The following is a 27,214-nucleotide window of genomic DNA, read 5'->3' as shown; positions in this document are numbered from 1 at the left end:
CCCTTCCCCGCATATAGTGGTGCATGTGCACTCTGTCTCAAAATAAACATTAAAAAAAATAAAATCTTTTAAAGTAATTAATTACATATGGGCCAAGTTTGCTTTAGACACACATAAATACATACTCTTTGTTCTCTAGTTCTTTATACACGTTCATGAAAATGATAAAATTTCCATTTTATCCTTTTCTCATGGTATTTTTTTACTTCTAGTGTATTATGCTATTTGATATTGACATTCTCAGCACAAATTGGCCCCAAAATGTACTTTATTCAAAAGCATGCTCTTTTCCCCTCTAAGCTTACTGTGATTTTAATGGAGGTAGGAATCAGAATTTCCTTCTTTTAAGAACTTCTTGGCGGAGGATGGCATATTCTCTTCAACGTCTGTGCAATATGAATGCTAGTATTTTCATGTACCTGAATTTTTTGCAACTAATGCGCCTTTTCAGTAGTGAAGCAGTGGGGGACGTTCAATGAAGCTACTCTTTTATCAGCATTCTGAAGCCATCTGGAGTTACAGACGGACACTGGTCACAGTTCTGCCTCCACGTGAGCATTCTTAGAGGTGGGAGGGCACAAGAGATAAGGCAAGACTTGGGTGTCTTGTTTTGTAGACACCTCTAAAAAGGACCTCTAAAAAGAGTGTGAATATATACTATACTATATTTTATATAAAATATAATTTTTAAATATCAATGTATTTTTATAATATAACATTGACCTAACCATTGAAAAAATATGTTCTGTTCTCAGGAACTAGATTCTAAATTACTGTACATGTACCTGTTTATCAATCATGAACCAGTCTAGATAATGATTACACTGTAGTGTTTATCATACTCTGTTTCTTGGTCAGCGTTGGTAGAGTGTTATCAATTTTATTGATCTTTTCAAAGAACTAACTTTTGGTTTCATTGATTTTCTGTGGTCGAACTGTTGCTACCTATTGTTTACCATGTATTAAATGGAGTCTAAGCTGCATACTTTTCAATTTTTCGTACAAGTTTAAATAAGCATAAATTAACGTGTCTGTAAATCAGAGCTCTTCAGTTGGAAATGAATTGCACTTCCGTAATTTTTTTGAAATATGGCATGTCCCTTGTGCTAGATATGCAAAGAGTATCTTCCTTTAAAATCAGTCACTCCAAGTTGGGTGGATCAACCCCAAAGTGTTGCATTTATTTTGGGGTTTTGTTATTTTTAATTCCTATTAATTTAGAAATTGTTCTTTGACATTTTATAATAGTCAACTAGCACAGTAGGGCACTGTATCTAGGACTTTCCACAGTATGAAAGAGGCACAGAGTATGCAGTTATGATTATATATCAGAGAAAACAACTTAGAGATACACTGTAATCAGATTGAATATCCATGCAAGTATAGTAGGGATCTTAATGCCTTCATGTTATACACAAAGGGAAGCTATAACAGAACCAAGTTTTTGAATGTGCATGCTTTATCTTTTTGGAGAATGAAGAACAAGTTTTCATGGAGATCAAATTGATATTGTTCCTAGTAGTTTTCTTTAAAAATACTGTTTATCTCCATTTCTTTTGCTTCTTTAAAATGTCGTTTAATAAGAGATTCAATTCAAGATTGCAATAGAATGTATGTGTTTCAGTGAATGTGAAATAAACAAAAACAATATATGTGACTCTTCGGACCAGGGAGGAAGTCTAATGTCTTTAGGACAAAACCGCCCATTAAAGAATTATCTTCTTATTTACGCTTCACATAACTATCAGTTTATTTAAAAGGTTGTGCCTTAATTAGAGGCCATTAGTGGACATGAATTACCAAAACAGTTTAAACTTCTGAAGTCATGAACTTCTCATGAGGGAGCCTTGTTTATAGTACACTCTCAGACTGGCCTCATTTGGACCCACTGATTCCAGACTCATTGCACTTGTTAGTGCTCCTATCTTTACACTACATGTCCCTCACTGGAACAACTGTGCAGAGATACAGGGGAGCTGGGAGTAGAGCCCTCAGATCACTTTGGGGGAATTACCGCTCCCTTCCTTTCAGAACAAACCAGAGCCAGTTTGAATATACCATGGACTCAAATCCCTGGTGCACAAAACACGCCCCTATTGTTCTATCTCTTAGTTGCCCTCAATTAGAAAGGAACAAAAATAGATGAAGTGTAAGAGTTCTTAAGTTAATTCTAAGGAAAAAAATAGGAAATGAAGGTACTGCTGAACTTGGCACAAAGCCAATTTCAACTTTAGGGACCCAAAGTTGAAAAAGAATGGTGATGCATGGATTTACTTACTTGTCTTTTTTCACTGTGCATGTTTGGCTGGTGTAAGGCTAGAAACCATGAGGAGGAAACCACATAGCAAATGCATTCACATGGTTTTGTCACATGATTATATTGTCAACGTTAATTGTTTAAGTAAAGCCATTGAATTTGATATGGAATATTGTGTGAGTTTGTGTGCTTTCTCTCGCTCTCTCTCTCGCTCTCTCTCTCTCTCTATATATGTATATATATGTATTTATATGTATTATATATGGGGGGGAGAGGGCGCGGGAGAGATTTTCTGTGATGGAATTCAAAATAATGAGTGACGTATTTAGCATTTGCAAGTATATATGGATTTCAGAATTTAAAATAAAGACTTATCTTTAAATTATATAATTCATGGGGGTGCCTAGGTGGCTCAGTTGGTTACGTGTCCTACTTCAGCTCAGGTCATGATCTCGTGGTTCATGAGTTCAGGCCCCATGTTGGGCCCTGTGCTGACAGCTCAGAGTCTGGACCCTGCTTTGGATTCTGTGTCTCCCTCTCTCTCTGCCCCTCCCCTGCTCTCTCTCTCTCTCTCTCTCTCTCTCTCTCTCTCTCTCAAAAATATATAAACATTTTTTAAAGCCTATAAATTATATTAATTCACGAATACTTTGATTTGCCATTATTATAGGGTGATAAGCTGAGTTTAATTCACCTTTCTTGAGAAAGAATTCATTTAATTTTGAAGATTTGACTTGTGGTGAAGTTTTAGATTTATCTGTTATATGAAAATGCTCAGGAAAAGAGAAAATGTGGAATCATTTTTTGTGTTTCTCTTTTCATATGAATGTGTAAGTTTAAAGATTTAAAGCACTGGGTCTTGTATGTAAGCCAATTTGACAGTAAATTGTACTTAAGATAAATGAATAAATATCAAAATAAATATTAAATAAATAAAAGGTTAAAAAAGTTGTTTATCAATGTATGCTAATGAAATATGACAGATATCAAGATGTTTTAATGAACAAAAAAGGTTAATAGTATTAGAAGAGATCACTAGTTACGATCTGTCAGATTGAGGTGAGGTACACAGTAAGACAGTATATGAAAAAGCAAGCCCTCTTTCCTTCAGCAAACACCATTAATAAAAAGTCACTGCATTTAGGGCATATGAAGATTAATAAATGGATGGTAGTTTTTAAAATCACCAAAGAGGAGCACAAATGAATGTTTAGATTCAGAGTCATCACTGTATACTTGCAAACTGAAGGAAAAGTATACAAAAACACTTGCACTGGAGAATATCTCATCAGGACCACCATTGTTTGTGGATTTATAAGCACGTATGGAAGGAGTAGATTGGGTACTGAATGGAGAATGCAGTGGTGTAGAAATATAGTCCATGTAGCAGTGATGATGTGAACTGGACACTCATATGCGCTGCAAACGGGAATGTAAGTGGACTTAAACTTATGGAAACAATTTGGTATAACATATGATAACCTTTGACCCAGTAATCTTCCTTTAGATATTCCAGCTCAAGGCAAAATCAGAAATTCAAAGAAAATGCATATAAAATGACATAGATCATGGTACTGTATATTAAAATCAAAGTTAAAACAAATTAAATATCTAATGATACATTAGATATTGATAATATGTAATGATACATTTACAGTGTGAATATATTTGCAGCCACTAACAAAAATTTTTATAAATTGTATTGAAAAGATAATTTATATTTACATAATGTTAATGAATAATGCATAAAATGAAATCTTCTTGTGGTACAATCCCATTATGAAAATATTTACTGAGACTTTTGTTAGGTGCAAAGTTCAGAACCCACTCAAATTACTTTACAAAATGTTTTGTTATTATGACTTACACAATAAAAAAAGTGTTTTTTAAAAGATGAATGGGGTTTAGGTTCAGAATTAAAAAGAAGTCACAAATTAAGTTCTAGGGAGTTTCTTGGATTTCTCGGTCTTTCCTAAGGCTTTTTTTGAAGCCTCTCTCTGTGCGTTGTCTTTTCCACATGCACCTCATCAGTTCACCACTCACACTGTTAGCTTGCCTTTTCTCGCTTCTTAGAATTGTCATCACTGAGTTCATGATTAATCTCAAAGCCCCGTCTCTTGCATGCCCCCATGAACTCATTTTTTGACTAAGCTAGGAAAAGTTAACACTGTCATAGCGCTCTGTTCATGTTTGTCTGACAGCACTTATGGCATTGTAGTTCCATTATGAGAGTAATGTACATGAACTATTGACTATAAAGAGCATGCTTTTGACACCATTCTGTTGTATAGTTTATGAAAGAAAGCCGCAAGACCCTAGGTTTGTTAACATTATGACAATAAACATAGGGGCAAAACCAGCACCCTCCCCCACGCACACACGCAAAAATTATATATATGTACAACTCAACCAAACTTGGTGTTCTAACATCCTTACACATGAAAACTATCAAAGCACTCTTTCTGAGCTGTGTTGTTTTTCTCCCACATGAGACCTCATGCTAATGGTGGAAGAAGTGCTTTTACAAAAATGGTGTCATCTTTTAAATGCTGGAATAAAAAAGTTACCATTTTCTGCGTGAGTCGATCTTTTCAGTGAATATTTCAAGCAAATGAATAAGCACTTTATTAACTCCATGCTTTGTTTCAGTGGTTTCCGCAGGTGGACTGGTTTCACCAAATTCCATGTGTAAATTGGTCAGATAGAATGAGAATTTAGATTTGCACAATCTTAGTGGGAACTTTGAAACTTCTGTTATCTCACAGGACCCAGAAATTGAGTTGAGGCTTTCTTACTAAGCCGGATTGTAACAACGAACCCAGGAGTCAGTAGCTCAATTTTCTACTTCTTTGCATCAAATTTTCTCTTGAAAATGATGCATGCAGTATTGAAGAATGGCAAGGAGGAGCCTCTGTGAAGTGTTAAATATTTGGTTCAGTGGGTCCTATCAGCAGGTAGGGCCTGCAGGGAGTGTGTTTATCCAGCAGAACGATCTCATTATGAGGACAGTGATGTAGTATAGTTTACTTCATACCCCAAGGCCATTCAAGGAAACAACTGAGTGAGTGATATTCATCTCGGCCCTGTATTGTGCTATTATGACTTGCAATAACTGGCAGCATATTAAAATAGAGATCAGGGACTGCAGCTACTCCACTGAATGAAGTTCTGAAATTTCAGACCTGTTGAATTATTCAGTATTTTCCAATTTACAGAAGAAAAGAATATGTGATTGACTATTTCATGGCACATTAATGGAAATAAAGAAAGAGAATGCATAAGCTTTATGCATTTCACAGTTCGTATTTATTTCTCATAATTTCATGGTACCCAAGCGGGTCTCTGTATTGGCCAGTGTGGCCCTTGCTGTCAAATACAAAGACAAGAACTTGCCTTTGAAAACTAGGGAACAATAAAAGACAAAGTATTAAAAATAAAACACCTTAATGAATGATCACGAAAAGAACCCACAACACTGCTTTTTTTTTTTTAGCTTTGAAATATTCATGAATACCAGGTTGAAAAAAATAAAGTCTAAGACCAATGTCCCTTCTTGCCCATAACGATACACTGGGAACAACATAACCTGTAAGTTTAGAGAAGAAGGGAAGCCTGCTCAAAGTGATATGCAGTAAGATTATCAGATGCTTTATCCTAGCCCTAGTAGTGCCTAGGGTATAGAAGATACCCTGTAAATATTTGTTGAAATAGTGAATCAGTGAATGCCTCCCTGCAGAGTTGGCTCAGACTAAATACTGTAAAATCATTCCCCCTCCCAACTCAAATATTTTCTGTTTGAAACATATTAAAGGAAAGGGTCATGGTGTGATTACCGGGGTTCTAGGGTCTTAACCTTTGATGGGTATACAAAGGAATCTAGCTATGGCTTTTTGGTACTGTATCCAAAGAAAGGGGGGCGCCTGGGTGGCTCAGTCGGTTAAGCGTCCAACTTCGGCTCAGGTCACTATCTCGCGGTCCGTGAGTTCGAGCCCCACGTCAGGCTCTGTGCTGACGGCTCAGAGCCTGGAGCCTGTTTCAGATTCTGTGTCTCCCTCTCTCTCTGCCCCTCCCCTGTTCATGCTCTGTCTCTCTCTGTCTCAAAAATAAATAAACGTTAAAAAAAAATTAAAAAAAAAAAACAAAGGATACTGAGCTGGACAAACCATGAGAAGTTCTATGTTCATCGTCAAAGGTATTTAGTAGTTAACCGTGAAACAAGCCAACTGCCAATTTCTGAGAATCTGAACTTGTTTGTAAATAATAGCAGCTTACTGTGTTAAATGTTATTGTGAGGTAGCAACTGGTAGGCCGGAAAATTCCTCTGGATTTAAGTTTAATCCGTATTAATAAACACACTATGAAGATAATCTCAAACCAGCACCTGAGAAAATTTTTTTAAAAATTATAATTATTTTTTTAATTTTTTAACTTTTTAAATTTATTTTTGAGAGAGAGACAGAATGTGAGCAGTGGAGGGGCAGAGAGAGACGGAGACAGAATCCGAAGCAGGCTCCAGGTTCTGAGCTATCAGCACAGAGCACGCCATGGGACTCGAACTCACGGACTGTGAGATCACGATCTGAGCTGAAGTCACACGCTTAAACTGATTGAGCCACCCAGGCACCCCATCTGAGAAACTTTTAATTGCTAAGTAGCATTGTAACCACTTAAATTTGCTTTAAATTTAGTAGATGTTCATATTAATAACTATCTGGTACAGTTTTTTATGTAAGTGCATCTTCTCAAATTTATCAGCCCTCAAAAAAGTGTATACAAATTTTCACACCCAAAGGCTATACCCTCTTAAAGGCAGGGGAGAACAAAGCCCAAACAACAAAGTCTGAATCAGTGTAATCTCTACTGTGTAAACATAGATTTTTACTTGTCATGATTATTTGAAGAATGCCTGAGAGCATGTCAACAAAACCTCTGGAAGGTTTAGTTTAAGGTTCAAGGAAACCTTGTTTACTTTTTCTTCCTGTTCTTGGCCCTTTAAATGAACATGAAAAGAAAAGATACAAAATATTCCCCATGATTTTTTTCCTGAACTTGTTACTTTTTTTTTTTTTTCAGAGATAGAGCGCACAAGCCAGCAAGCAAGGGAGTGGCAGAGGGAGGGAGGGAGGAAGGGAGAGAGAATCCTAAACGGGCTCCACACACAGCGAGGGGTGGGAGTTGGGAGGAGAGCAATGTGGGGGCTCCATCTCAGGACTGTGAGATCATGACCTGAGCCGAAATCAAGAGTCAAAGAGGCAGATGCTTAACCGACCCAGCCACCCAGGTGCCCCTGCATTTCTTACCACTTTTTAATGCAGAAGTCTGATAGTGTTTATGAAAACACTATGTAAACGAAGGGGTTCTAAATATTTGAAATGAACTGTTACCTTTACACCTATGACGAAAATGAGAAACAAAGATCCTGCAGTCGGTGCACAGATACTTGCTTGTAATTCCCTGAACAAACTGCAGTGTGTGGACAGACCCCCATCATAACAGATACATGATTACACATATAAATGTAGATGAACAGCCAAACAGTTGTGTGTAAAGCTAATACGTGTACAGCCTATTAGGTATTATCATAAGACCTCTTCTACAGTGATAAAAATAGACTTAGCATCACTAAAAAATAATTAGCTCTGATATTTTTTTTAAATTCTCACTTAAATTTACTTGAGCAGTATACAAATAGTGCACTTTTGTGTAATTTTATCCATAATTCTTGCACTGAGTTAATCAAATAGACAACAAATCTGTGATATCATTAATATGAAAGCAAATGCATATTAAAACACAGCAGTCTTCATTCCCATTTCTTTTGAATGTTTCCCTGACGTTATGAGATTTGAATGCCCAACAGAGCTCACAGTACGGAAAAGATACACAGATGTACTTTTGTTGCACTGACCAGACAATGCAAGCAATGGCATTCTGCCGTAAACACCTGTAATAAAGGCAAAAAAAAAAAAAAAAAAAAAAAACCCATTTGTAAAATAATAAGCGAGTCTTCTACCCCAACCATACTTGCCAACTTCAACCTCAAAGTTGCTTCTGCTCCCTATTTCCGTTAAAGATGTCACAATCCTGTTGGGAATCCTGGTTTGAAATGGCAGCCATTCTTGACTCCTTCTTCATTTCTCCTGTCTGATTAATCTCTCCGTCCTGTTGATTCTACCTCTATAATTTCCCTGACGTTTCTTTTTCATATCATTACCCATTTCTTTTCTTCACCTCTACTATTTTAAGAACTTTCTAATTGGTCTCCTTGCTCTAAGCTGAGTTCTTTGAATCTGTCCTTGCTAGTGCCATCTTCCTAAAGTATAGATCAGATGATACTACTTCCTTACCAGATATTTCCTGCTGTCTACATTGACTAGAGTAGTGGTTCTCACAAGTATCGTCTTAGAACCATCACCTAGGAGCTTTCTAGAAATCACATTCTTAGTTCCTAAGCAACATTTTTCTGAATCTGGAACTCTGATGGTGGAGCCAAACAATCTGTCTTATAACAACTCTTTCAGATGATTCTAGCGTATGCTGAAATTTATAAACTACTGAGCTACCGGATTAAGTTCAGGTTTCTTGGCATGGTATGTCTTGTCACACCCACCTTTCTGATCTTATTTTCACCAGTGACACTTCTCCTCCCCATCCCATTACACCATTCTCAGAACCTTACCCTTTATTGCCCTAACAGGGATATCCCATTGAGTTGAAACTTTCTCTTTCCATTTTAACAAGTTTTGATTCGAAGCACAATTCAAATTCCATCTCTTTCGAAATTCTTTTTTATCTTCCCTATCAGATTTTTCTTCTCCATTAATGTACGTGAAAAAATGGAAAAGAGTTCAGGCTTGAAATAGAACAAACCTCTTGTTCTGTGTTTCCTTAGCAGTGCTCTCTTTACTGTTGAAATGTCTCCATTCTGCTTTTTCTTATTTATACTTATTGACATGTCTTTCCTCACTAGAAGATAATTTCTTCAAAGTTAATACTAGTCTCAGTGCTCTTTGTTCTATGTAGAACAGTGAGTTGCACATAGTAGGCAGTCAATATATATGTGAACTCACACCGATAGGTGATTTGAATGCTGATGCGTGGTTGTTTCATTTGTTCATTGCTGCAAACAATAGCCCATTTGGAATTGCTTTCAATTTTAAAGACCTCTTATAACTTGCCATCTTTACAAATAGAATCCTGGAGTGCCTGGTTGGCTCACTTGTTTTAAGTGTCCAACTTCAGCTCAGGTCATGATCTCATCCCTGAGTTCGGGTCCCGCATTGAGTTCTGTGCTGACAGCTCAGAGCCTGGAGCCTGCTTTGTATTCTGTGTCTCCCTCTCTCTCTGCCCCTCTTCCACTCATGCTCTGTCTCTCTCTCAAAAATAAATAAACATTAAAAATTAAAAAAATAATAAAAATAGAATTCGTTTCTGCTATATTTTATAAACAAGATGAAAATAAATACGTATCTTAAGCCTTATTACTCTCTTTAAAGCATCATTTGCAGAGTGGGTGTCCTGCCATCCAAGAAGCCTTTCCCTGTGGAGCTAAATTGGGAAAGAGATTAAATGTGATCACTGTATGTTTGGTTTGTTGCTCATCATGTTGATGTTTAATCCAGCATCCAGAAAGCATCCCATAGCTATAAAATTCCTAAAACTGGCAATACTTTTTGACCTATCTCTGTATGCACATATCCTTATCTATCTTGTGGTCCAAATAGAGGGATTTTGTGAATATACAGATGACCTAAGTTAATAGTGTAATAGTATGCCTAATAAATGTAAGACAGAATGCATTGTTTTTAATAAATCAACAAGGATTTACTGAGTTCTGAACTATGTTTAGTTCTATGGAATGAAATTGTTCCGAGTCAAAAATTATATTGCTTTGCACTATTACAAAAGGAAGGAAAATTGCATAGTGTTAAGTTTTTCTAAATTAGTAAGGTTAATTATACCTAGAAACAATAGTTATAAATGATACACATTTCCAATACCAATTTAAGCGAACATTTATTCAGTTGATCACAATGGTAAAGCAAATACAGAAGTGGAAATACCTATGGATTATAGAATTAGAGATATATTAAATTTAGGTTGATGGATGATGATAGGCAGATAGATGACAGATGATAGATGGTAGGTAGATACAAAGAAATAAAGGAAGGAGGGAAGAAAGAAGGATAAAAAAGAAAAAAAAAAAGATAGAGATAGGCATGAATATAAAGTCTCAATTCTCACAGTATTAATAGTTCAGTGATGAATGAAATACATGTATGCAAATATTAAACCAATATGATTCATGTTAATAAAGTATGTTAAATAGAGAACCCAGGGGGGCCTGGGTGGCTCAGTCGGTTAAGTGTCTGACTTCAGATCGGGTCATGATCTCACAGTCTGTGAGTTTGAGCCCCGCATCACTCTCTGTGCTGACAGTTCAGAGCCTGGAGCCTGCTTCGGATTCTGTGTCTCCCTCTCTCTCTGCCCCTCCCCTGCTCATGCTCTGTCTCTCTCTGTGTCAAAAATAAATTAAAAAAACATTTAAAAAAAATAGAGAACCCAGAATAAACAAACAATTGAAAGAATTAAAAAAATCTTTAAAGTAAGTTGAGAGTGCTCTACCCTTAATAGATGAACCATATGCATCAAGCTATTACATGTCTATCAATTCCTTATGCTCAGAATAATAACAAGAAAAAGAATCCAGATTTTGAGTACAGTGTGTGTCAGCTTGTGTTCACCCAAACAGTGGGGCTTTTTCTACTCCTGTTCTGTGTGAGAACAGAAAAGAGAATATCCACTATATTTCAGGTACTGTGTTAGGCACTTTCTTGTGTCATTTTGAAACATGACGAAAAGAAAGATAAAAAGATTCAAAGACAATATGAATCTTAAGCAGAAGTTACTTCCATGTGAGGCAGGAATAATATCCAACACAGAGAGATGGGGCTTTCAGATTCACTGTCAGAAAATGGCATGTAGAAAATTACCCTGAAACATTGAGAATGTGATCACATTTTGGCATGCAAGGAAGAACAAGCTCTTTGAAGAGTATTTCCCAGGCCAAAGGCAAGTGTGGGCCTTAAAAAAGGTGAAGCCAGAATATTTCACAAGGAAAACCGATTGGTGAGTTTGAACAAGCCTAGAGGGTCAGTTCAAGATTTGACCTAAATGATACCGGCCTAGGATGATTGCAGAACCCCTAGTCCACCTGTTGACCCAGCTAGTACAGTTGAGTCACACACAGCAAACCGTCCAAGTTTACCATCTAGCTGTTTTCTTTGCCGTTTACCTGAGCAGTGGTTGTTTTCTGGGGACTGCCATCCTTCACTCCCTCCATGACGTGTGGCAGGCACAAACACAAGTCTAGGGTGCAGTGAGATTTCCTGTATCAACGCTAGAACAATCCCCCAAGGTACTTTTTCAGTGTACAGAAATGCAGGCCCTGAGAGCTTCAGTGACTTCTTGACTTTGATGTGACTGGGATTTGAACTTGGGTCTGGTTTGTCTAGAGACTGTATACCACCATACATTGCATGCATTTCCCAACTCTATCTTCATTTTAAGCATGCCCACTCAGAGAATGACAGCTAATGTTTTTTCGTTGTGAATGAGTCACATACAGATCCCAGAGCCCTTTCTGGTTAAATTATGTTCGGAAGAATTGCATTGTTTTGTTTTAAATCTGTATGTGGAGTATATATATGCCTCTCTTTTCTTTACCAGCCAATTTGATTATCCAGGAAAGCTCATTCACTAATCAACCCGAATTCAAATATGTACTGAGTTCCCCTAAAATTCATGCTCTTCCTGGAGTCTCAAAATGCAAACTTATTTGGAAATAGAGTCTTGGTAGATGAAGTGAATTACAATAAGTTCATAGTGGAGTAGGGTGACCCCTAAATCCAATATGATTTGTGTCATAAAAAGAGAGGAAGTACACAGACACAGAGAGAGAATGTCGTGTAAAGATGAAGGCAGTGTTGGGAGTGTTTTATCTCCATGCCAAGGAGCTCTAAGGATTGCCCTCTGTCACCAGAAGTTCAGAGAAGGACCTCGAGCAGATGCTCCCTTAGAGTACCCAGGAGGAGCCGGCCCTGCTGATACCTTCCTTCCTGACCTCTAGCCTTGAGAGCTGTGAAAGCATAAAGCATTGTACTTTCTTACAACTGTGCTAGGAAAGTAATATGCAATGTTTAATGTACATGGCAACGATGGTTTAAGGGAGACTTGAGTGTGGCCGTCTGAATGTATGAGACACCAGCCACTGAAGAGTGACACTGCCAAGAGGAGACAAGAAAATGTACAAAGGAGTTCCTCTAACATCAAAAACAAGTGGTACTGCATATTGAGTAGCTCTCTTCTTAGTTTTTACCTTGTCTCTGGGAAATGATGATTACTCTTTGCCTCTTCCAGATGAGGAAAGGCCCTGGATGGTCTAGCCATTCTCTTTCCCACTTACTTCCTCCTGATATCCTAGCCTTTCTGCTCTTCTTTAAACATATCCACTGCATTCCCATCTCAATTCCTGATGTCCCACAAAATTTGCCCACTTGATTGTCTGCTCAGATGTTAACTCCTCAAAGAGCCCGTGTCTGGCCGCTATATTAAGAGCACTGTAGACACTCTCGCCTGTTAGTATGCTTTATTTTTGCTTCCCAACACATATATTGCTATCATTCTTGTCTGTCTTCTCTGAGAGAGCTGGAACTCTGTTTTGTTCACCCCCAGCACCTGGGGTGCTTCCTTTCCTACAGTGTGTGCTGAATAAATGAATGACTGATGTAACTTGAGGCACAAAGAGTCAGCTTCCCAAGGCCTCACTGAACTCAAGACTGATTTCTCTCTTATTCTGTTCAGATGAGGTAGCTCAGAAATAGGTCCAAAAGTCTGGAAGAAGTGCAACATGGCATAGTAATGTAAAATTGAATTGATTTATGGAAGCAGTAAGACCTAAAAGCACTACGTTTGCAAATGTATCTATCCTTGTGCTCCCTTTGGGGAGCATGGCTAGTTAGGAAGGGCTACTATTGTAGTTCAAGAGGCATTCAGGGGACCTTATGGGTCCCTGTTGATCATAAAGTAGTCACCTTATGAGCAAAGATATTCGATGCATATTTACCTCGAGTTATAGAAGGCTCCCTGCTAGTCAGAAGCACAACACTCCTCAAACATAGGTAAGAATGCAAAGAAATGGAACCAAGACTTGGTGTTGCTGACTCTCCTCTAGAACCCAGAAATCTATTTCTCCTTCTTTATTTTCTGAAAATAGAAAAACACAAATTTCTTTTGCCATGGACAAGGGATTTGTTTTATTCAACCAGGAAAAATATACAGAAATATTAGATTATCAAAGAAAAATATATGTGCAGGGAAGACCAAGGCCAGTTTGCTATTCCAACTCAATGATGTGCTCTTTGGGCTTGGCTATGATATTCTTCTCCAGGAAGGATAAAAATCATATCTCTAGCTACTCTAGATTCTCGATACCTGGAAATATTCCAGCATCCCTGGAGACCCCACAGCAATAGGACTGTTGGTTCTGAGCAGCTGTTGACATTGAAAACTGATTTTATACATGCTTTACATAAACCCCTTATTGTTGTTCACAAAGATGGCTTCTCTCCCCTTATTGGATGATATGGACAACTTCTGGGTCATTGTCATTATGTGCTTGTTGTTGGGTCATCAGCAATAACTCTAGACAGCATTTCAAAGAGGGACTGGTCACTCCTGATGTCATCCTATAAAGGAAAAGGTAACAACAGCAGTGAGGAAAGGGTAAATTAAAAATACCGCTATGATTTGTAACGGACCAGGGAATGTCATAGGTGAGAAGAGTGGGATTACAAATGTGAAGGACTGCTAGGGTTAAGCAAAAGAGGGTCCCAAGTTGGCCAACATATCCCTTTACCAGGCCTCAGGAAGCTTCACAGTCTTATTTTGTCTTTATACCAGGTACAAGCCTAACTGGTTTCCTCACCTGTGGGATGCTTCCCTGTAGAGTGGGTCCAAAGGAAGTGGAAAATTGTGTTAACACAGTCTTTCATTAAAAAGACACTACCAAAATGAATGCATTGAATTATGATGTTGAGTAAAAATAGTTTGAAATAGAGCAAAATAGGTATACTGGATCCAGTCGGAGACTTTGTGTTGATTAATCATTCCTGTGGCAGATTTTGCCATTCACTTATCAGATATTTATACAGTGATATTTATACTGATGTTCTATTTTTATAAGTTGAGACAAAAATACGTAAACTGTCCTTGGTGTTCAGCTAAGGAAACAGTACATAGAACTAATGAAATCTTAGCATATGTAGTGAAATAGGCACTTCTATAGATGGGTATTATAATTTTTTTTTTTATGTTTACTTATTTTTTGAGAGACATAGAGAGACAGAGCACAAGTTGGGGAGGGGCAGAGAGAGAAGGAGACACAGAATCCGAAGCAGGCGCCAGGCTCCAAGCTGTCAGCACTGAGCCCCACGCAGGGCTCAAACTCATGAACCGCGAGATCGTGACCTGAGCCGAAGTCAGACGCTTAACCGAATGAGCCACCCAGGCGCCCGTATAGATGGGTACTATAAGAGGAAGCTAGGGGAGAGTTTTGAAAATCTATTTAAAATTTAGTATAAAACCTTAAAAATGTATAATTTGATCCAGCAATTGTACTTATGAGATTCTTTCCCGAGGAAATAGTACTTTTTTTTTTTCTTTTTGGAGGGCAAGTTTGTGGAACATTGTATATAAAGTTGTTTTTTCACAGAAGTATTTAGAACTGTCAAATCTCGGGGAAAGACTTACAGCCAATTAACGGCAGAAGAGTTAAGTAAATTCTAATGTGGCATTATTATGAAATATTATGCAATTATTGTAAAATATTCAATAAAAATCATGATACAAAATTTTATATATCATCTCAACTGAGAAAAGAAACTGAATAAGCAAAAGGCTGGATTACGAATATTATTCTCTTTTTACTTTCCTTATAGGTTCCCTTTTTTTCTTTGTAATCGTGAGAAAACATACTTTACAAAAATAAATCCTAACCAAGTACATGCTATACAATGCATGGGTTTTCGTGTATCAGGAATATCTGCCAGAATTTGGAGGCTAAGATAGGATTGAGGGTTAACTACACTAACAGGGTCTTGTTTGCTTTGGCACCAGCGCTCCCGTGATGAAGAGGGAACCGTATCTCAGAAGAAATGTGATAACAACTGACCGGGGTCTGTGCCCCCCTGAAAATGACCTACATTGAGAGAGTGATACATGATAACTTTGAGGCTTTGCTAGACAAAGGGTATTCTAGAAATTGGATTTCTGATCATTGGCAGAATCTCTTGAGCAGTATCAATTCTTACCACCCACATAAATCTCTCCAAAGTATTTGAAAAGGCTCTTTCACAGTTGTTACACTGTACATATATTTTACAGGCCAAAATCTGGGAACATTCCAGCCCAGATAAATATAATCAGGAAAACAGAGATGAGGACAAATTGTTGTGTGAACCAGCGCATGCTATAAAGGTTAGCTTGTGTCGTACTTTGTTGCTGTCATTGATGCTGATAATTTGGGGGCATCTCTGCCAGCGTTGCCAATTTTCGTTTATGAAGTCCATACATGGAAGGAATAGCAGCCAGGGCAGATAAAGTACAGAATTTGCCTAATTAAAATCTAGCCTCAGCCTTTTTGTACAGTGTCTGCGATAGCTTATGTGTGTGGCCTGTACTGCTTTAAATAAATTCAAGTCTCATTTTTGGGTTTTTCCAGGCATACTAGGGAGAGACACAAATGATGCCAGTGTGACAATACATGCATTTTAGGTCTGTCTGTGAGTCTTTTTTAAAGACAGATTATTACATTTTTTATTGCCTAAAAATTGTAAAGGAAGAAATTATAAAAACAGTTCAAGGATCCCACCACTTGACAGAAACGATGTAGATTGTTTTGTTGATTGGGAAAGATATTTCAGTCTATGACAAAATGTATGAGTTGCTGGGTAAAGTAGCATTATTCCTCTCCCTGACTGCTTGTTTTCAGTCACCCACTCCTACCAATTTAATCTCCTGTATCTTTCACGAGTCTGCTCCATTTCCCGTTCTTTACTACCACTGCCCAACATCAGACCTTCAATAATGTCACTCTCCTGGCTAAAATCTTATATCTCTACCTAAAAATATAACCAGCATAGTGTATCTAAAATTATTCGACTGGCCCCATCACGTAGCTGGTTAAAACTCTTCAATATCTCCCCTTTTGCCTTCACAATGAAGCCAAACATTTATTTACAGCTCATAAAAGTACCTCCATGATTTGTCTTTGCTCACTTTTTTCCTCTAATTTCTTGCTTTTTTTCTGCTTTAAACTTGTTTCTATAGCACAAAGCTGTTTGTAGTTCCTGCAGAATTTGCTACCTGTTATTCCTTTGTCTTTGCTTTTGTGTGTACTTCCAAAATAAATACCTGTCTGCCTAGTCCTTGTGTGGCTAGCTTCTTAACTTCTGACAGACATCTCAAATGTTTTCCTTTCATGGAACATGTTCCTGACTGGCCCTGTACATTTCTTAATCATTGCATTTCCACTGTGTGCTTTTAATTTGTCAGTCTCTCCTATTGGCCCGTGAGCTTCTTGAAAACAAAGGCTATGTCTGTCTGTCATAATGTCTCCAGCCCCTAGGACCGAAACTAGGAGGAAGGTAGTTCTCACTAGATGAACATGTAAATCTGTGTTAGATCAACTTTCCTAGAAAAAGCCCAAACAGGGTCTTGATGCGCACAGTTTATTGAGTGAACCCTCTTCAGTAAAATCCTAAAAGGGAGGGAGGGAAGCAGAATAGGAAAAGGGAAAGAGCTGAAGAGACAGGTCACAGTGAACTGTAGTCTTGGCGTGATGCACACACAGAGGAGCTCTGGAGCATGAACTTCCCTATAGGATTGTCCCTACTTGATGCAAAGGAGCAGTCTTTTGTATACTCACATCAGGCAGTTGGCATTGGGCACACCCAAGGGGATGTAAATTTCCCAACAGGTGGCCCTCCTCAATACAGGGTAATTTTCAAGAGAAGGAGACAACTGTGAGCTGTTAGCATGAAGCACTCAAAGTAGCTGGAGAACAGGTGCATCAGCTTAGTAGAGGGGATCAGGTTGGGGAATCTATTACAGTATTATAGATGTCTTAATCATTTTGTCATTATTCCAATGTACATATCCAAGTGATACTTGAAGACTAATATAATTTGCCCTTTAATAAGTAAAGTCTTCTGTTTTCATATTCCATTTTTTTGGGAATGCAGCCTTCAAGCTTGTTACCATGGAAATATTTGTTATAGTGACTTAATTAAAAATACTTTCGCTAATCCCATTTGAATCTACTTATCCCATTTGAATATACTTATATTATCCAGTCTTTGTAGCCTTTGTTCATGAAGTGGTACATCAGTATGAACTCCTTGTAAAGGAATTAGTTCTGAATCTTAATTCCATCACTGCCTTTACGTAAGTTCCCAGAACATTATGGGTGGCAACAAAAGTGGATGAATATAGTGCTTCCTGCTCCCACTTTATGACTTCGTAAAGTCCCATTGACCATGAAGGAATATGTACTATAGACGGGTTATTGAACTAGAGTATTTCCATGGAACCCTCTCTTCAAGGGATGAGAATACTAATAGTAAACTTTCTGGGAAAGTCTTATAGAAAGGTGTCTTATTCTGAAAGACAGAAAAAACAAAAAAACAGATTACATACTGTTGGCCTACCTAATTACCTGATGATAATTTTAATAGTGATTTTAACTTATATAATGGAATTAACATTGTCTAGAAATATACTTTTGGAATGATTGTTTCCAAACCAGCAGAGCTTGTGTGCTGAAGTAAGGAAAAACTGAACCTAACAGTAGCAATTCTGGTCATGAAGAGTTAGTTTTTAAATTATCACTTATTCTTTTAAGATTTGAGATGTCCTGCTACACAAGATTTAAAAAGATGTTTTGTGGCTGTATAAGAAAAATGTATTCATGAGGAGATGCATACTGAAATATTTAGGGGTGAAATGTCATTATGTCTCTAACTTACTTTCACATGGTCTAAGAAAAAAATTATAATACAGAGTGACAGGGTGAGTGTGTGTGAATGAGGCAAAATGTTAACGAAGAAAAAATAAATATAACTCTTCACTTATGTCATTTAATAAAATGTTTTAATTATTGAAAAAAAGACATAAGTCCATCATTTATTTAAATGTGTTTATCCAAATAATTTGAAAATATATTGAATTATTTTATATTATTTGCAATCCTCCCCAGAAAATTATTAAAACATATTAGCAATTTTATACTGTATTTTTGAAGATCATACGTTTAGCTTAATGGTAGTAAAACTTCCTAAGCCGTAGATCCTACAATCTCTTTCCATATTAAAATGAACATAAGGTGTCTGAATTCCAAGGTGCTGTTATTTCATTTCTTTTCCTTGTCTTTTGATGCTCAACTGTTGGAAACTTTTCCTGATTGATAGTTAAGTACTGAATAATGTTAATTTGCAGTAATAGTTTTGGTTTTCTTTCAACTGTTTTCTGAGTAAGCATATTCTGATAGTATTAAAATCTGTACCCCCAATGCAACTCTACCTCCATTCTCTTGATTTAATTTGCTACTAACTTTTTAGCATTCTCTAGACCAAATATTTTTGTTTTTACCTTTAAGCATTTTTGCTTTATCTTACAAATCTTTGGGGATTTGAATAATTTTATCTCACTGTTTATACTGCTACCTTGAAGGTGTTTCAGCCTTTTTCACTGGCAGCAGTGTCTTCTGTGACAGATGGCCTCAGTTACAATAACATGATTCTAGAATTGTATTATAATTCATGTAGTGGTAAAACATGATAATTTCATGCTCATCCCCATAATTATAACTGTTTAAAATAAAATCCCACCTAGTATTTGTTTCGTGCAGTGGGACAAATATACAAAATAATGGTGATAAATATCACATATAATTCATATAGCCTTGACATCTCTGTTTGTGTACAGTTATGTCATTCTATTAACGTGGTGTGCCAGCTCCACGACAGCCATTGACAGGAATCATGGCGGTTAACTTGGGCATTGATATCCACCAAGCTTCTAACTAAATACTACTCCAATACAACTCTTTGATAGCACTCTTAGGCTACAATTTGGTAATTGAAATTAACTAAATAAAAGAATGTTGTGAAATTGAAAATACCTTAATTAGGAAACACAGTATTATGATGGTAAGGAGAATGAATTCTAGGGTCAGACATAGCTGGGTGGGAATTCTGGCACTTCCATTTCATTGTCTTCAGTTGTAAAATTTAGTTTTTAACTTACCCACTCATTCATTCATTCATTCATTCAGTAAATGTGTGTTGAGCTTGTTAGCAGATATTGTTCCAGGCACTGAGGCTAAGGACATGAGTTAAAAGGACAAAGTCCCTGACCTCAATGGGCTTACATTCTACCAGGGAGTTGAAGCAAACAAAAAGCGGGTATGTAATGTAATATCAGATAGTATTAAGGCCTATGAAAAATATTGGAGCAGAACCTGGAATAAGTGATCAGGGTAGGAAGTTCATGTTTCAGACAGGGTAATTACGAAAGACTTCTAAAAGGAGGTGATATTTGGAGGAGGAAGGAAGGAAGGAAGTCTTGCAGTTGGTGAGAAAGCTCTCTGTAGAGAGAACAGTTAGTTCAAAAGCCTTAATAGATATTTTTGTGAAGGGTAAATGAAAATTTGTGAACTCAACCATAGCTAAGTGCTCATTAGTTGTTACATATTCTTTTAAGAAAAGAAATGTAGATAACTCTATAGATGATGTGTCTTCTTTCCTCTAATAATGTACACCGTCCTTTTCATCTGGATTTATTTTCCTTCCCTTGAATCCTACATTATTCATCCTATTCTCAGATCCTTCAGTTTACGCTCACTTTAATCTGTAGCAAGTTAAATTCTTCTTGAGGTATTCAGATGTTACTGCTCTTAGAGGTCCCTCTTTTCTTGCTTCTTGCCATTTTGCTTAGTATTTGTATATGGTGAGTTCTGTGAAATTGATTAACTTACTAAATATTCAACAACTGTCCTCTTTAAGCAAGAAATTCACTATTTCTCTATGATGATGATAGTGGGGATGTACCTGTTCTGTGGGGACCTGTTGTTTTGTGTGTGTGTGATGAAAAACTGGTGTCAAGTTAGCGTTTGGATGGTGGTGCTCCCAGGAAGCCTAGAAAACCCAACAAGCCCCCACCCCTATCAGCCACATTTTTCACCATGGTTTCTACTTTACGCTTCCCTTGATGTGTCCAGCAGAGCAAAGTGACTGTCTGCCTCTGTGTCTGGCTGTGAAACTAGTACCAGAACTTGACCTACTTTTGTTGCATTTCTTTTTGCCTTATTTGCCTGTAAAATGTTTATTTATGATCTTGTCATTGAGTGTCCAATCAAAGAGATAAACCACACACTAAATTTAACAAGGAAAGTTTATATAAGGAAGTATTAAATGTAACAAGGCACTGGAGTGAAGGACTAGCTAGTAAGAAAGAAAGATGTATTAGTCTTCTCAGTCTATCATAATAAATTACCATAGCCTATTTCTCACAGTTATGGAGGCTGAGAAGTGTAAGACCAAGGTGCTGGCTGACTTGATTCCTGCTGAGGGCCTTCTTTCTGGCTTATAGTTGGCCATGCTCTTGCTGTGTGCCTACATGGCCTCTTATCTGTGAGCCCCATCCCATGGAGGAAGGAGCGGAGGGAAGAAGGAAGGGAGAGCCAGACGGAGAGAGAGAGAGAACCTCTCTGATGTCCTTTATAAAAGCACTGATCCCTTTATGAGGGCACTGCCCTCATGACCTCATCTAAGCATACTTATCTCCCAAAGACCGTACCTCCAAATATGATCACGTTGGGGATTAAGTCTTCAACATGTGAATTTTAGGACATAAACATTCAGTCCATAGCAAAAGAAAAAAAAAAGAAAAACCCTAAAAACTAGAGGGATGGCTGACATTTTACCCCTATGGCTGAGAGAACATCCAAAGGAAAGCTGCCCTCCATCCTCCCACCTTCAGAACTGAGATCCAAACCTTATTAGGAAAATACATGGCTTACTGAATGGTAGACATCACTGAGGTGCCATGATGGCAGAATTTGCCATCTGGGATTTGTCAGTGATTCACCTTCTGAGGTACCTGGGAAAGCTGTTCATGGGACAGTGTCTTGGCTGAGGCTCTGTTAAACAATATCCAACCTGCTGACTACTGTGCACTGCAGGAGCTGGATACTGGAGAAGTGGGAGCCAGGTGCTGGGGAAGCCTCCCACACTTCAAGAACCTGCCACAGAAGCACGCTGAAATCAAGGAGCAAAACCCTTTCCTCTGACACTGTCTCTCCAGAACCCTCTACTAACAAAGCTGTAGTGCCAGTTAGCAAAGGAGAAATATTTCAAAGGGCCAGATCCAGTTTCAAAGAACGGGCAAAAAAAATGGATTTAGAGTCAATTGCACTGATATAAACTAAGAATAAATAGCAGCAGAAGCACAGTGATGAATATATTGCTTATTAGCTGGGTAAATTACTTTTCACTGCCCTTCCGAGTTGTATCCATTGCTGCATCCTCTGTGCCTAGAGTAGAATCCGGTCAGTAGAGATGCCCAGTCAATATTTGCTGAATGAATCAGGGAATGAATGAACTAATTGCTTCACTTTTTTTCTCTAATGTTTTTGTTTTGTTTCTCTCTCTTTTTACTGTAGCCGATGGATGCACTGATTGGTCTGTCGATATCAAGAAATATCAAGTTTTGGTTGGAGAGCCTGTCCGAATCAAATGTGCCCTCTTTTATGGTTATATCAGAGCAAATTACTCCCTGGCCCAAAGTGCTGGACTCAGTTTGATGTGGTACAAAAGCTCTGGCCCTGGAGACTTTGAAGAGCCAATAGCCTTTGATGGAAGTAGAATGAGCAAGGAAGAAGACTCCATTTGGTTCCGGCCAACACTACTGCAGGACAGTGGTCTTTACGCCTGTGTCATCAGGTATTCTTTTAATCCTATTATTGCTGAATCAATAAATCATAGGCTGCTTTCTTATACTAAAGTTTTGCTGCTATCCCTTTCACCTAAAGGTTTTGTCTCAATATTTGTGTGTGTTGCCGCTTTCTCAAATTTAGAACCTAAATCATAAAAAGATGGGATTGGAATTTATATTGAGACATTATTTCTGGCTTATGGAGAAAAGAGATACCATCTGGGTATCTACTTATGTTGCCAGAAATTACTAAAGACTATGAAATAAAATTTATAGAGGAGGTGAAATGTTGCACATAAAATGTAAGCAAAGACTTGCAGAAAGGATGCATAGTTTATTGCTAAATGGGTTGTAACATTTTGTTATTGCCCTTCACAGACAAATAGAGCACAGATACCTCTGGTTCACACACATCTGTAAAGATGATTTAGGTAAATGTGTGTATGTGCACTGCAAGACAAAGGCAGCATTGCCATGTTAGGGAATAATAAGGCTGTCTTCCAGATCATTTTGTTAACTAAAAGTGCTGGGTCAATACAAAAATTTCCTGGGTCCCTCAGGGCCAAAGGGAAGTTAATAACAAAGCCTGTGCCTTTATCCACACAGAAACTCATTGCACATCCATACGTCTTTGTCTCCTTATGGAAGAGACATATGTAGTTTGCTTAATGATAATGCATTGAAACAGTATCCATGTAACACATTAGTAGTTAAAAATCTCAGTTCAAGCATTTAGCCCTTCATGGATTGTGAATCACACCCTGCATGAATGATTGTGGATGTCATTAGACTATAAGAGCATTGGCAAGGCAGGGTACAGGCATATAGAGGGTGTGTTTAAATCTTTGTCTTTTTTTGCATTTTGGTTTGCTAAGAGAAACAAAGCCACATCTAATGCAATAGATTCTCAATTTGGAGGAAGGCTCAGAATCACGTAGTGTCCTTTTCAAATCCAAATTCGACTTTCACTTCTGAAACTCTAATCTGCAGCTATCACTACTCTGTTTGAGGATCATGCCTGCCTCCACCCCCACTTACTCTTAGAAGAATTACCTTTATGCTGAGTCATGGCCGCGGGTGTGTTAGGACATTAAAATGGGTCAAGGCCACATAAAAGTTAAACAGAAATGTGTCTTTTTAGATCCTAACAACATATAGATTCAAGTTCATTTTGGAAAAGATAAGTGAATGCAAATGGAGTTGTGCTTGGGAAAAGTGTTGAGTGGATTATAAAAGAACAAATGCATCATTCCTTTGGCATTTGTTCTTTCCCTTAGGGTCTACCAATCCTTTTATGGTCAAACATATCTCTTATTAGAAGTAGAGATTTTCTAGTGGCATTGGTAAATTATTGCCATACTAGTGCCGTTAAAGAGTACTTTGTGGACTGACTTTGCTCACTTAACTAATAGCGATTTGATTTAATTTCACTCTGTTTCTTTTTTAAAATAAATCATTATTTCCGATTGTTCATGCATGTAGAGGTGATTCTTCAAGATAGGCAAATGTGTGTCCTCATTTATCTGAGATTAGAACTGAGCTGGATGTCCACAGTCTAACACTTCATTTCATTATATATTGTTGATGGGAAAATAATGATGCGTTCACATTAGTAATCTGACTTTTTAAAGCCCTGAAGTTGCATTTCTTTGATGTGTTTAAATATATAATGTGACCCAGTGCTCTGAGAAATTACATTAACATGTCCCTGAATTTACAGTTGAAGTAATGAATGAAAGGTTGAAAAGTTGCACAAATAGTGACATTTGCCATATGGAAGGTGAAACTAAAAGGCAAACACCTTAAAGTTTTGTATGCGTAAGCAGTATTCTAGAGAAAGTGATAAACTGCAGAAAGAAGATACTTTTGTTATTGGGATTCAAATATTCCAATTGATTTGAAGCTAGCATTGATATGGCTCCCTCTTCAATTTGGAAAGTAGTACTCAAAATCTTTATAAACGGCAATTTAAATAGCATTGCTTGGTGTTGGCGTGAGGGGAGCCCAAGGCTGACATTTTGGCACATTGTTATCTGTCAGGCAGCAAAACTGTCACCATTGGTTTTTTAAATAATCCACTTGCAAGGAATTTTAGGTGTTTGAAAATGTTAGCTTGTACTCAGACATGGTAGTCTTTCTGATAAGTGTTCTGAGTATTTATCAATGAAAAAGGTTTAACAACAAGGTTTTTCATGTACAGCTGATTTGTATTTACACCTATATATGTACAGTTAAATGGTGTAAATAATGGAAACACCTAAGGTTACCATCAGCATAACAAGCAAGAGCTTTCCTACTCCCTTCTCTTAGTATCTATCCTGGACACAGTAATGCCACGTAATTCTTTGTTGCATGCTTTGTGGCTTTTTCCTCAGTTTTCTCCTTCCAAAATTTTTGTTTTGATCTTACGTGAAAGAGTAAATGAAGGACAGTTGTACAACAATTTCCTTTCATTTCCTTTAGAATGAACTTATTTTATTAAAAAAAAACTTAAGTTTTCTTATACTCTTGACCCCCAATTTTTAACCCCCCTCTTCGGTTGTGCACTATTGGCAGTTTCATGAGCAGAGCTAATCAGTGCACATGTGAGTATTTTCATGCCTCCCCAAAATGGAAGTGTACTAAGTTGTTTAGCACCCTATTTTTTTTACTAAAATTTGTATTTTTGAAGTAATTGAAGTTTCATATCCAGTTACAAGAAATAAAGAGATCCTATGAATCTCTTATCTTATGTCACTGGTAACATTTTACACAACTATAGTTACAGTCTCATAATCAGAGTTTTGACATTGAAACAGTCAAGTTACAGAACATTGCCGTCACTTCAAGGACCGCCCCCCCCCCCCCCCCCGTTTTCCCATCTACCTTTCTCCCCCATTATTCCCAATCCCTTGACAACCAGTAATCTTTTCTCCATATCTATTTTTTAATTCAAAAATGTTATTAAATAGAATCATGTATTATATAACCTTCTGGAATTGGATTGCTCACTCAGCATAATCCCTTTGAAATCTATCCGGGTTGTTGCATGTATCTATAATATGTTCCTGTTTATTGCTGAGCACTGTTCCATGGCATGGAACATTACCACAGTGTTTATTCAGTCATTGAAAGACTTCTGGGTTGTTTCCAGTTTGGGGCTGTTGAAAATAAAGCTTCTGTGGACATTCATGTACATTTTTTGGTGAACATAAGTTGTCATTTTTCTTTGAAAAATGCCCAAGAATGAATTTGGGTTGGATGGTCATTGCATGTGTGGTATGTCAGAAACTGCCCAGCTAGTTTCCAGAGTACCATTTTACATCCCCACCAGCAATATATGAGTGATCCAGTTTTTCCACATCCTTGCAGTATTTGGTATTGTCGTTATTTTTTTTATTGTAACCATCAGTGTATCGTGATATCTCATTGTGGTTTCTCTAATGGCTAATGATGTTTAACACATTTTCAAGTGCTGATTTGCTATCTCTCCTCTTCAGTGAAATGTCTGTTAGGTCTTTTGCCTATTCGTTAATTGAATTACTTGTGTTCTTACTGTTAAGTTTTGAGAATTCTTTGTATATTCTAGATAATAGTCGTTTTTTGGAAATGTAGTTTGCAAATATTTTCTGTCAATCTGTAGTTTATCTTTTCATCCTCTTAACAGGATCTTTTGCAGAGCAAAAGTTTTGAATTTTAATGTTCAATTTGTTGTTTTTTTCATTTATGGATCATAGTTGTGAAGTGAAGAACTCTTTGCCTCTCTACCTGAAGGTTTTCTATTATTTTTTCAATTAATGTTTCTGCCAGAAATTCTCTTGTTTTACATTTGCTTGTGATCCATTTTGAGTTAACATTTGTGTAAAGTGTAAAGTTTATTTAGGTCAAGCTTAGCTTTTGGGATAGATGTCCAGTTGCTGTGGCACCTTTGGTTGAAAAAGGTATGCTTCCTCCAAGGACTAGTCTTTGGATATTTATTCCAAATCAGTTAGGCATGTTTGTGTGGTCCTGTTTTTTTATTTCTCTTCTACACCTTTGATCTGTATGTCTAGCCCTGTGCCAGTACTTCTGTGTCTTGGTTAGTATAGCTATTTAGTAGGACTAAATATCAAGTAGGGTGACTCCTCCTACTGCAGCCTTCTTTTTCAAGATTGTGCTAGTTATTGTAGGGCCCGTCCCTTTCAAAATAAGTTTTAGTATAAGATGGTCTATGTCTACAAAAAAAAAAAAAAAAAAAAAAGGACTGGAATATTGATAGGAATTGCATTAAACCTATAAATCACTTTGAGGAAAATTGTTATCTTTATGATGTAGAATCTCCCAATCTATGAACTCAGTAGATCTCTCCATTTATTTAGGATTGCTTCTTTTGATTTCTTCATCAGTGTTTTGTAGTTTTCAGCATACAAATTCTATACACATTTTGTTAAATTTATACCTAAGTATTTCATTTTCTTTGGTGCGTTTGTAAGTGATAGTATCTTTTTAATTTCATTTTGAAAATGTACATTTTTAGTAATGTTAGAAATGTCATTGGTTTTGTGTAATTCCTTTCTGAAAATGTTTTTTTTTTCAAATGACATACCTGTAATGTGTTCTATCCAGTATCTAGTTCCTTTGCACAAGTCTTTTTTTTCCTTTTATTTTTCAAATTTTTAATTTAAATTCTAGTTAGTTAACGTATAGTGTAATATTGGTTTCAGGAGTAGAATTTAGTGTTCACCACCTACATGTAACACCCAGTGCTCAACACAAGTGCCCTCCTTAATGGCCATCATCTTTGCCTAAGTCTTGATGTTCTCTTTAGAGACTAGATAACTTTTCTCATTGAAAGTACAAGTTAAGCATCTATCATAAGGTACATATACTTGGAGAAATCCATTTATTCATCCCTAAAACACACATCTATTGATCATTAACTGATAT

At 37.2% G+C, this 27,214-nt stretch overlaps 1 protein-coding gene across 1 annotated transcript in view; it reads left to right on the top strand.

Annotated features, from left to right (window-relative positions):
- Positions 1-27,214, top strand: part of IL1RAPL1 (interleukin 1 receptor accessory protein like 1) — a 1,353,681-nt gene that overhangs the window by 677,978 nt on the left and 648,489 nt on the right. Inside the window, exon 3 of the mRNA XM_019419745.2 lies at positions 22,038-22,317. Coding sequence (XP_019275290.1) covers positions 22,038-22,317 — 280 coding nt within the window. The remainder of the gene's footprint in view (positions 1-22,037; positions 22,318-27,214) is intronic.

Source organism: Panthera pardus, unplaced genomic scaffold, assembly GCF_024362965.1.
Source record: "Panthera pardus isolate Hobbes unplaced genomic scaffold, ASM2436296v1 HiC_scaffold_27, whole genome shotgun sequence".
NCBI lineage: Eukaryota > Metazoa > Chordata > Mammalia > Carnivora > Felidae > Panthera > Panthera pardus.
This window is presented reverse-complemented; position numbering and strand designations above follow the sequence as displayed.